Raw genomic sequence first — 12,046 nt, 5'->3', positions numbered from 1 at the left:
TAAAAAATTTAAAACAATGTTTCTCTTTTTTTGTCCCAATCTAGCCTTAGTGCATTTTTCACTTTAGGAAACATACCTTTGCTAAATAAAATCCCTCAAGTATTATAATGTCAGCGTTCTCCTCTATCATCTCCACCTTTCATCTTCTTCTGGATTTGAAATCTTTAACCTTTTAGATGGCCAGGCCTGGATGGCCAAATTCATGTACATGGGAGTTACTCATTCACGTCATAGATATGTGCAGAGCTACAGAAAATAGTGATCAGCAAAGCTTCTCGGATAGTAGAGGCTCAGTAACCCTTGAAATAATTTTCAGGTTTCTTGGAGAACCCCTGGTAACATTACTATATCCACAGTACACAGTATATTAGTGTGATGGTCAGTAGGAAGAATTCCTCTTACACTGCTGACCATTAGGACGAATGTCCCCCTTACAGATAGTCGAATTGATCACTGGTATGAATAGAGAATCACAAATTTCTCTTTGCCCAAGGAACCCCCAGCAACCTCCGAATTGGAACCCCCAGCAACCCTGGAATTCCATGTAACCCTGGTTAATAAACCCTGGACTAGATTAAATAGATAGCATTGTCACCCTATGCTTTGCACTGTTCCATGTTGTCCTACATTGTGACATTTCCAGTTGTGATTCCTGCTTTCTCAGCCAACATTTAAGACATGCCTGGACCATGCTTGCTCTGACGTTGTTGGACATGTATATGTCATGCCTGCTCATTCTTTTCAGACTCGTCTATGCAGTTTTTGGACACGCTTAAGTCATGCCTGTTCTATTCATTTCATACATGCCTATCCTACGCCTGCAGACATTGAATCCTAAAATTGGTATTCATGTATTTGTATTCACAAGCTAAGATGAGACCCGGCTTCCCTGGACATTTGCTTAATTCCCATTTTAAGATGCCTGCCTAGGACAGTCATACTGGACTTATATTTGAAAACAATTAGAGAAAAAGGAAAGTAGTTTCTATGCTAGTAGTTGTGTGTTTTACTATATTTCCTTGGAATGTGTAAAATATCACTTCTATAAACTATCAGACTTATGTTGAATGATTTCAGGTAAGGAATGTTGATATCATTATTAAAGGAAAAGTGTACTTTGCCTATAAGGAACAGAGTAAAAAGTGTAATTATTATTATTATTATTATTATTATTAATAATAAACAGGATTTATATAGCGCCAACATATTACACAGCGCTGTACATTAAATAGTGGTTGCAAATGACAGACTAATACAGACAGTGATACAGGAGGAGAGGACCCTGTCCCGAAGAGCTTACAATCTAGTAGGTGGGGGAATTTCACACACAATAGGAGGGGAGATATGTAGTGGTGGGAAGTAGTGATGGTTTCAAATGACAGGTAGGCAAGTTTGAAAAAATGGGTTTTGAGTGCTCTTTTAAATGAGCAGAAAGTAGGAGCAAGCTGAATAGGATGAGGAAGACCATTCCAGAGAGTTGGGGCAGCTCTAGAGAAGTCTTGTATCTGTGTGTGTGATGAGGTTATGAGTGAGGAAGTCATTAGTAGGTCATTGGAGGAGCTGAGAGAGCGGCTGGGGGAGGATTTTTTTTTCCAGGTCAGAAATGTAAGTGGGACAATAACTGTGGAGGGATTTGAAGGCAAAGCGCAGGAGATGAATTTGATTCTCAGGTGAAATGGAAGCCAATGAAGAGAACTACAAAGAGATGTAGCGGAAGAGGAGCGGAGCGAAGGATGGATGAGTCTGGCTGCAGCATTCATAATAGATTGTAGAGGGGAGAGTCGGGTTAGTGGAATACCAGAGAGGAGGATGTTACAGTAGTCCAGGCGAGAGATGATAAGAGCGTGTACAAGGAGTTTGGTGGTGTCAGGGGACAGGTAGGGGCAGATTTTGGAGATGTTGCATAGATGAAAGTGACAGGACCTGGAAATGTTCTGAATATGGGGGGTAAATGAGAGGGTAGAGTCAAAGGTGACACCAAGACAACGTGCCTAAGGGGAGGGCCGAGTAACAGTGTTGTTAACAGTTAGGAATATGTCAGGGGGAGATTTAGAATTTGAGGGGGGAATGATGATGAGTTCTGTTTTATCCAGGTTGAGTTTCAGGAATCGGTCAGACATCCATGATGGGATGGCTGACAGGCAGCATGAGACCTTATCCAGGACTGAGGGCGACAGGTCAGGGGTGGACAGATAGATTTGAGTGTCATCAGCATACAGATGGTACTGTAAGCCAAAGGAGGATATGAGACTAACGAGAGAGGCGGTGTACAGAGAAAAGAGAACCGGTCCAAGGACTGACCCTTGGGGAACACCAACAGGGAGGAGAGTGGGTGAGGAGGAGTTACCATTGAAAGAAACTTGAAAGGAGCGGTCAGACAGATAGGAAGCAAACCAAGAGAGAGCAGTGTCACTGATACCAATGGAGCGCATGATTTGTATTAGAAGGGGGTGATCAACAGTGTCAAAAGCAGAGGAAAGATCAAGGAGAAAGAGCAGGAAAACGTTGCCTTGAGACTTAGCTCTGATGAGGTCATTGGCCACTTTAGTAAGGGCTGTTTCAGTGGAGTGGGCAGCTCTAAAACCAGACTGGAGAGGGTCAAGGAGAGAGTTGGTGCTCAAGTAATCGGTGAAGCCTGTTCTCTAATACTAACTAATACTTTCCATTCCTCTGTTTAAATTTTGGGCTGTTGCTTATACAGGGCTGACGACCCTTACTTAGCACCCATGTGACATTATTTGGACCTATTGACCGGTCACCGAGTCCCCCAGTGCTACATCATGGGAAGCAATGGGAAAGAGTCACATGTCCCTTATACCCGGAAGTATTGTGTATGTCACATAGAGAATAGGGTAACATAGGAATCAGCAGTTGTGGATACATTATCAAAGTGAATAGCTGACTTTAAGAATATCATTTCTACTACAACTTGTTTTATTACTAAATTATTTTGATTATATTGTTGGTCTGGATATTGTTGTCTGTCCGTATATTATGTGCAGATTTGTATCTGTATCTGTTTTAGTTTCCTGCTCAGCTATACAAAGGGTGCTAGAAATGTGTACCCAATAGCTACTGGATTTGGGGTTACTGCTGGTGGACTGGCAAAATTAAATAAAAACCCTCTACAAAAATTCCCTTGGTATCAGGGAGCTTCTGGGCCCAATTGTTTAATGGAGCAATGTGCCTGCCATAAAATATCCAATATTTACATTTACACATAGGACTTTATAAAGTTTTATGTTCACAATAGAAGTGTATAAAGGAGCACTTTACTTGGCCTACAGTGTACCATGGTGTAAGGTAGATGACAAGGGAATGGAGGCCAAGGGTGTCCAAAAGAGAAAAGACAAAGCTGACCCTGGACCTTTGATAGTATTCAGGTCCTGGTTCAAACTATTTCTAATTCTTGTACTTATATTTTCTTGCATTTATATAGCGCTGACATATTACACAGCGCTGTACAAAGTCCATAGTCATGTCACTAGCTGTCGCTCGAAGGAGCTCACAATCTAAAGTCCCTATCATAGTCATATGTCATTATCACAATCTAAAGACAATTTTGAGGTAAAGCCAAATAACCTAACTGCATGTTTTTGGGATGTGAGAGGAAACCCACGGAGATCATGCAAATTCCTTGCAGATGTGTCCTGGCCCAGATTCAATCCTGTGACCTTGTGCTACAAAGGTGGGAGCCACTGAGCTAACTGCTTTATGTAGCCAGGGGCTGCCCCATAGAGGATTTTCTAGGTCTGTGATTCACACCAAGTTAATTATGTCTTCCAGGTCAATACCAGACCATCCATAAAGAGTCTTTCTAAATAAAAGGGATCACTGACTCAGGCGACCCCTTCTCCTTAAATCCTGGGCTTCAAAAGCCAAGCCGGTAAAGTCAGTGACCATGAAGCAGAAAATTCAGTCATTGAAATGTTCCCAAATCCAATAGAGCCTACAGAGTCTTATTCGGCTTGTTCCTACTTTCTGCTCGTTTAAAAGAGTAATCAAAACCCATTTTTTTCAAACTTGCTTGCCCAACTTCTTTTGTATTTTGAAACCATCACTACTCCCCACCATTCCATATCTCCCCTCCTAATGTGTGTTAATTCCCCTATTAATATTAATATTATTATTATTATTAAACAGAATTTATATAGCGCCAACATATTACGCAGCACTGTACATTAAATAGGGGTTGCAGATGACAGACAGATACAGACAGTGACACAGGAGGAGGAGAGGACCCTGCCCCGAAGAGCTTACAATTTAAACTAAATGCAACCAGTGGATTTCTTTTATTTCTGTAATAAATCCCCAAGGGTCCAGACAGTTTAAATCTTTTTACTTTTCTCTTCTTCCCCCACTCCCACACATGAAGTGGTTGGATGGAGTTACATTAATGACGGCTTTTCTTTTAGCTGTGTGATGGTCATTATTTCATGACCCCCTGCACTAAAAACAAACAAGCTAAACTCCAGACAAACTGGTAAATACCCAAATGAAATATGTATGAGGCAACTGTTTACCTACCACAGCATTTGTAGTTTGGTCCATTCAGTTTTGAGATTAGTTCAGCTTTTCCACACAGCACAGCTCTGGTAGAGCAGAAAACCTGAGATCTCTGCTGCAGTTCAGAACGGGTGTCCTTCCCACCCTACATACTAGATTGTAAGCTCTTCGGGGCAGGGTCCTCTTCTCCTGTGTATTCATCTGTCACTTGCAACCCCTATTTAATGTACAGCGCTGTGTAATATGTTGGCGCTATATAAATCCTGTTTAATAATATTAATAATCTGAATTACCAGAATGCCCTCCAGCTTGATTCTGCAGAGGAGGCAGAAAATGAGCCTCAGAGGAGAGGAGACACAGATTGGGGAATGCCGATCCTATGGTGCCATCCTTGGCATCTATGGCTGCTGGCTCAGAAGCTGCAAGGCTTCAGGCAACTTGTGAATTTGCAGGAGAAGGCACCAAAGCACATTTCCCACCCCTTATAATTTCCTCGATTAATATGATGATATGGACCATGAAGTTCTCACTGTAAATGAGTAAAACCCTTTGATGGCACGTCAAACTCCAGGGATTGAAGGAGCGTCAGGAGAAGAGGACAACATGAGTATGAGATGACCATGTCAGCGCCAGAAAATGGAATGCTATAGGCAGTCATGGAGGTGTTAGCGGAGTGTGCTGGAGGAACTTGCTACAGCAGATATAACCCAACCACAAACTGGATAGACATCTGGCTCAGGGTACAAGACAAAGCTTGAGATACTCATAGATCCAAAGCTGGGGGCTGCGACCTTCTAGCAAAATAGTCTGATGTTCACTAGGGTCACCAGCACATCACTTCTTGTGAAGACCAGGGGTTACTTATTATTATTATTATTATTATTATTATTATTATTATTAATAAACAGTATTTATATAGCGCCAACATATTATGCAGCGCTGTACACTTCCGGTAATCCCGTGTTACCTGCCAGGGGGTGACCCGTAACACAAGGATCCAGCCATCATGCAGGATTCCATGGAGAACTCTGAAAACAGATTGGTCAGGTGGCCAAAGGCAACCAGATTCCTTAAGGTGGTCAACAGAAACAACCCAGGTATTGAAGGTCCAGATGGCTCTGATGAAGAACTTGAGAGAAAGAAGAGTGCCTCATCAACAATGTGTGGCTGAAGGATTGAGCAAGCATGCAACACTCCACTTAGCAGATGATATTTGTGCTCAGTCCCACAGCAGAACTCCTTCATTGATAAAACACACAGAAAACGGGTCTAAAATGGGGATCTCCTGGCGCATTGGTCCCACCAGTCTTCTCTAAAGAAAATCTTCAGAGAAAGGGCAAGGTCAAAGGCAATGCCAATGGTTCTGGACTTGGAAAGTGACCTGTTGCTACTTTAACCATCACCAATTGGTTTTGAGAAGTGCCCAACCAGAACCTTGGGTTTAAAGGCCACGTTCTAGAATTAGCGGCGCAGATAAAATGTAGCTGTATATTTTTTCCTACAATTATTAATTCATATAGTATACAATACTACAGACATTTTATTCTGTCATTATACCCCAGCATTCTGGAACCTCATCACACGCACGGCTACAGCTGCCCCAACTCTCTGGAATGGTCTCCTCATCCTAATTGGCTTGCTCCAACTTTCTGCTCATCTAAAAGATCACTCAAATTCCATTTTTTTAAACTTGCCTACCCGTCTTCTTCTGTCTTTTGAAACCCTCACTACTTCTCACCACTACATATCTCCCATCCTATTGTGTGATACTTCCCCCACCTCCTAGATTGTAAGCTCCTCGGGCCAGGGCCCTCTCTCCTCTTGTGTCGCCGTATCTGTCTGTCATTTGCATCCCCTATTGAATTTACAGCGCTGCGTAATATGTTGGCGCTATATAAATACTGTTTATTATTATTTTTAATATTATTATTAATAATAAAGGTATTTAGAAATCATAAATTATACTGCATATAAAATTATATTTTTAATATATATATATATATATATATATATATATATATATATATATATATATATATATATATATATATATATATATATATTTTAGGGCTGGTGTTCTATACAACAATAAAATAATATTTATAATACAAAGGTTTGTTAATGCTAGCATGTGAATTGTGTGACACAAATCTCTGAAGTTGAAGGAAAGTTGGAGGAATTTATGTGAATGTGAGTGACATTACTTTGCTGCCCTCTGCTGGACACTTCGAGGTATGACCGGCTGTAATCCGTACAGCTATAGAGCATGAATGGCTCCTCCCTTAAACTAGCACGGTCTCATACTGTTGACGTCATCAGACAAGGTCCTAGCCGTGTGTGTTTCACGTGGAGCAGAAATGAGGCCTCTCACAGATGAAGAGACGAGGACTATGTTCGAGAAACTCTCTAAATAGTAAGTGGGACTTAAAGATTGATAGGTATTATCACCAGGGGAAGAGGGGACACCGGAAATGTATGGGGGACCGCAGAGAACTGCAGGGACAAGATGTGTGAGTATGGGGGCTATGGAGAAGAGTGTGAGGGCTACATAGGGATCACTATAGGGTCAGTAGAGGTGTCACTAGGGGTGACACTGAGGTACATTGGGGTCACTAGAGGGGTCACTGTGGGGTACATTGGGATCACTGTGGGGTCCTAGAGGTGTCACTTAGGCATGACTGTGTGTGGGGTGCCTAGAAATGTCACTGTGTGCTTTATTGACTGCATGTTAAGTCTCTGCAGGTGTTTTAGGGTCCTTAGGTGGACAGTGCAAGATTTCCATAGTTGTCATGGTGGGGTCCCTGGAGGTGTCACTGTGGGGTCCTTAAAAGTGACTGTGTGGGGTCTCAGGAGGTGTAATTTTGTCTATGGAGATGTCTGCATGGAGGATCTCTGGAGATGTCCCTGTGTGCTCGATAAAGATGCTGATTTGGGGTCATTGGAATAGTCACCCTGCAGTTCATTGGGATGGCAGTATATGGGGTCCCCGGAGGTGTCACTGTAGCATCCACAAGGTGACGCTGCAGGGTCTCCAGAGTTGTCATTATGGTGCCCCTATAGGGAAATCAAGGGATCTTAAACTATTACCATAAGGTTCATACTAGTTGCTATGCAGGGTCCCTGGGGTTGTCACATTGGGGTTCATTGGGATGGCTGTGTGTTGCCTCTCCATTGGTGGAACACTGGGCTCTATAAGGATGAGTATCATTCCCAGACGTCTGTAGGGATGACTGTATGGGGCCCCTAGAAGTGTCACTGTGGTATTTGTCACCTGTGCCATTCAAATCATTGAAAATTTAAGCCAGAATGCCTGTTCTCTGTTCATTATCACTGGCTGCATGCTTTTCCATCCTGTGACCTTGATTTATAAACTTTTTCCTTTCTTTTTGTCAGCATTGGGGAGAATATAAAACTGCTTGTGGATCGGCCTGATGGTACCTACTGTTTCCGGTTACACAATGATCGTGTGTATTATGTCAGGTAGGAAAAACTACAATTGAATATCTTTTATTGCTTGTGTTTGATCAGAAATAAAAACTTTCTGTTATCTACAGCTGCATACACATGCCAGATATTCGTTGTCTGAGAGAAACGGTCAGGTAAAGCTGTAATTCTTAAGTGTACAGTGGTCTTACCTGAACGGCTGCTATGTATGTCAATGGAACAAAGTACAGGTAGTTCCCAGGTTACATACGAGATAGGGACTGTAGGGTTGTTAATTTTGTATGTAAGTCAGAACAGGTACATTATTTTAATAAATGCATTTAGGACAGATGCTTGTCTCAACATATTATTAGGCAGTGAGGTGTCAGTTACTATATAAAATCCTCACTAGGAGTTAATCACAAACAAAGCAAAAAAAAACTTTATGGAGCCTAGACATTCATTACTTTTGGAGCAAGCTGTGCTTTGATATGCAAAAAAGAAACAACTGCAGAGTTTATCTTGGTCATTAAAGAGTTACAAGATGTTACAGATCAGCTCCAGTCTGAAGATCACCCACAACCCTAGCTGTGTTTAGCAGAAGATTTCTTCTGCAAGTAATGCAACCCCCCCCCCCCCCCCCCCCCCCCTGTATGTCGGATGTCCTTAACTCGGGGACTACCTGTACAGCATGGTGCTGTTCATTTGTCCTCCCCTCTCCATAGAACAGTGCTGTGTGTACAGCGCTCATTTGTCCATCTGTCACTAGAAACGATCATAAAAGATTATTTTCACCGACAGGAATCAGACATTTGTACATGGCCTAAGACTTGTTTTTTTTTTTTTTTCAATTTTATAATTAGATTATATCTAATACATCTTGTGTACACATTTGCTGCACTGTTACTTTAATTTGAACTTGCCTAAACGTCTTATCTTGCAGTGAAAAGATTTTAAAGTTGGCAACAAACATCGCACGGGAGAAGTTGGTGTCTTTGGGGACGTGTTTTGGGAAGTTTACCAAGACGCAGAAATTCCGACTTCACATCACAGCTTTAGATTACCTTGCTCCATATGCAAAGGTAAGGACTTGTGGATTACGAAGCGGGTGAACATTGTGCAGTTGTGTATTGCCTGGGATTTTATTTATCAACAGATTTTTTTGTATATGTTAAATACTGACCATCGTAAAGCTGCCAGGGGCCAGAGAAATAACAAAATCAATTTATTTCTTAGTTGTTCTTCATCATCATTAGACAGCATTAACCTGAGCAGCAATTATTTTAAAGCCCAAATAAAATAACTATTTGGTGTAGAAGGGTTAGAACTTTTGTCAGGTTTGTATTACTTTTTGTCAGTCTGTTGGGTTGATTATTTCTCTTTTTATCCCTCGGTATCCCTGTACCAGAATTAAGGCATATTTAGGTCACCAGTACCAGTAAGATTGAATGGGGGTAACCAGGACAATAAGGTTTTGAAAGCAATAAAATACTTTCTAGGTCTTTAACTATTTGTTCCTTTGTTGCTTCTTCTGTGTTGGGGATTTTTCCTATCACCAGGAAATGATGAGAAATTTCCCCACTGTTCACACAGCAAATAAATTCAGCCAAATGATTTCAATATTTCCCTCTATTCATGAAAAGTTTGGCTTAAGTTAACGTACATTACATTTCAGAAACTGAATATTTTGAATAATATTGATAATCATCTATAGAGCTGAACAGCACCCAGGTAGCCATGATGTATATGCTGATCAATGTCTCATCCATCTCTTTCTTTGACAGTACAAGGTCTGGGTGAAGCCAGGCGCTGAGCAGTCTTTCTTGTATGGAAACCACGTTCTGAAGTCCGGTCTGGGAAGGATAACTGAGAACACAGCACAGTACCAGGGAGTGATTGTGTATTCCATGGCTGATGTGCCTCTGGTGAGTCTTTATTGTATTTTAACCTCAAGTTGTTTTATGGGTCCTGCTTATGGGAAGGCTCATGTGTGATGAACTCTGATCATCACTCTAGTATAGCAGATCTCTATTCCCCCCACTACTTCCAACAGAGATGGATGCTGCTGAAACAAATGTAATATAATTGTAGGTATGTAGATGTGTCTGCATTAGTTTTATTTAAATTTTCAAGCATATTGAAAGTAAAACACTTTCAGCATTAGAATGAGAAAACCCACTCATGGTTTTGTATTACAGCAATAAGCAGAATGCCACTTAAGGGCTCTTTTTCTTCTGCTATTGATCATAATAGAGAGGTGGTGTTCTGTAGTCTGCAGTGAGTTCTGCTTCTCACTTATCAGCTATATTTTTCTAAACTGAGACAGAGAACCCAGGAAGTTATCAGCAATCAACTATAACAAAGGGCCAAAAAGTTTACTTTGTGCATTTACACTTGCAAATTACCACCAAAGCAGTTTATAGTAGTAAAAAATGTAGGCAACCATTACTGATCCCTGTTTGAAATTCTATTTACCAGGTCCTAATTTAAATTCAAATGCATCATTACTCTGTAATTCAAAGTAATGGAGACCACCAGTCTAGTCTAGATAAGCAGCATTTTTAGAAAAAAAGAAGTGGGAGCCCCATATTTCCTTTACTAAAAGTGTCTTTAAATGATCAGATTTGTTAGCGCTCAGCAGCCCCTTAACTATCGCAGTTTAAACCTGAAACAAACTTTTGGTTTGGATATTGTTTTATTTTTACAGGTTATACTTACTCTACTTTTTGCTTCCCTCAGGGCTTTGGAGTAGCAGCAAAGTCCACTCAGGAGTGCCGCAGACTTGACCCAATGACCATTGTGGTCTTCCACCAGGCGGATGTTGGCGAGTACATCAGACATGAAGACACACTTACATAAATTGCTGTTTTGGATTGCCAAAGACTTTCTAGATCAGATAACCTAGTCAGCGACCCTTCTGTGATCACACTGCAGGGACAGATGTGGTGACAACACAGACAAGGATGTAGAGAGAGCTTATACTGAGGATGAATCTTCAATGTTCTTTATGGACTATAAGTAATTCTATTTTGTACACATTTTCTAACAGTTCTGTTGCATTAAAACAGACCGGAGAAAAAAATGTTTCTATGTATATTTGTGCCTGGAAGTTTATTTTCTTTGTATTCTTTTATGTTGCCTTTACTGGTTACTGGTCAATTCTTCCTACCTCTCCAGATGTCCTACTTGTGGCTGTGCTTGAGTTTTCATAGAGCAGCAGCAAAATACGGGAACAAGTGTTCTGTGCTTTGCTGCATTGTCTGGTCCCTCTGTCAGCGTGGCTGTGCAAGAAATCCTCTGAATATCAAGGGCTCTATTTAAAAAACAGAATCTGACATTCCTTCATGGAAATAAATTACTGCCATTAAAGCACATGGACCTGGAAGTCTGTCAGATTCCCTGTTTTATAAATAGAGCCCCAAATAAATGTATTTTATAGGAAACACACAGATGCCTCGAGGGGTACTGAAATCCTGCTATGAAGACTGAGACGCCTCATTACCAGCAAAGGCATCAATAACACTGGGGAACAATTTTTTTGTTGACTTCAATTTTTAAGTTTATTTATACCAAAATAGGTATGCTGATTCTGAAAGTGCAGTTAGCTTTCTTCTATCACGTCAGGTTTTTTTCTCTACCGCTTATATTAATGTAATTACTGTAGCGCAGATTTGTCCAGGCTATTCATTTACATACAAGACATACAAGTGTAGTCAGAGGTTGTGTGCTGCTCTACGTAGTGAATAAGCAAAATTTATTTTTCTACTTGCACACATATTTCCTTTTTTTCAGATCATGTCTGGCTCTGCTGTTTCTAGTCGTAAGTGCCTAAACAACCCTGATTCATTTTGTTATATCTGTGGCAGTTTCACCATTCCCAGTCTAAGGGCAAACATCAGCACATTTGTAGAGCAAGCCTATTTGGCATATTTCAAAGTAAACTTGGTGATCAAGATAAGTCTTGGGCCCCTCATAAGGTGTGCAGGGTGTCGTGGATTTAGGGATGTGAACAAAGGGAACACGTGATAAGATGCCATTTGGTATACCTATGGTTTGGTGAGAGCCAGGAGATCATTTCAGTGACGGTTACTTTTGTATAATGAAAACTTCAGGATAT

At 41.0% G+C, this 12,046-nt stretch overlaps 1 protein-coding gene across 1 annotated transcript; it reads left to right on the top strand.

The window, feature by feature from the left end:
- The first annotated feature begins 6,812 nt into the window (after positions 1 to 6,812).
- NIP7 (nucleolar pre-rRNA processing protein NIP7) lies at positions 6,813 to 11,011 on the top strand. Its single transcript, XM_072421895.1, has 5 exons — positions 6,813 to 6,919; positions 7,900 to 7,986; positions 8,873 to 9,011; positions 9,714 to 9,854; positions 10,669 to 11,011. Exons 1-5 carry the CDS (start codon positions 6,864 to 6,866, stop codon positions 10,786 to 10,788), a joined length of 543 nt encoding a protein of 180 aa, XP_072277996.1. The 5' UTR covers positions 6,813 to 6,863; the 3' UTR covers positions 10,789 to 11,011.
- Positions 11,012 to 12,046: the final 1,035 nt, after the last annotated feature.

The sequence above is a fragment of the Pyxicephalus adspersus genome, chromosome 9 (assembly GCF_032062135.1).
Source record: "Pyxicephalus adspersus chromosome 9, UCB_Pads_2.0, whole genome shotgun sequence".
Taxonomy (NCBI): Eukaryota; Metazoa; Chordata; class Amphibia; order Anura; family Pyxicephalidae; genus Pyxicephalus; species Pyxicephalus adspersus.
Note: the sequence above shows the minus strand (reverse complement) of the source record. Positions and strands in the feature narration are given on the sequence as shown.

What these genes read in the sequence shown, in the direction of transcription:
- NIP7 (XM_072421895.1), top strand. Translation starts at nt 6,864, where the DNA reads ATGAGGCCTCTCACAGATGAAGAGACGAGGACTATGTTCGAGAAACTC. An exon ending in TTCGAGAAACTCTCTAAATA is followed by an intron (nt 6,920 to 7,899) that starts GTAAGTGGGACT and finishes TCTTTTTGTCAG; the next exon opens with CATTGGGGAGAATATAAAAC. An exon ending in CCATGGCTGATGTGCCTCTG is followed by an intron (nt 9,855 to 10,668) that starts GTGAGTCTTTAT and finishes TGCTTCCCTCAG; the next exon opens with GGCTTTGGAGTAGCAGCAAA.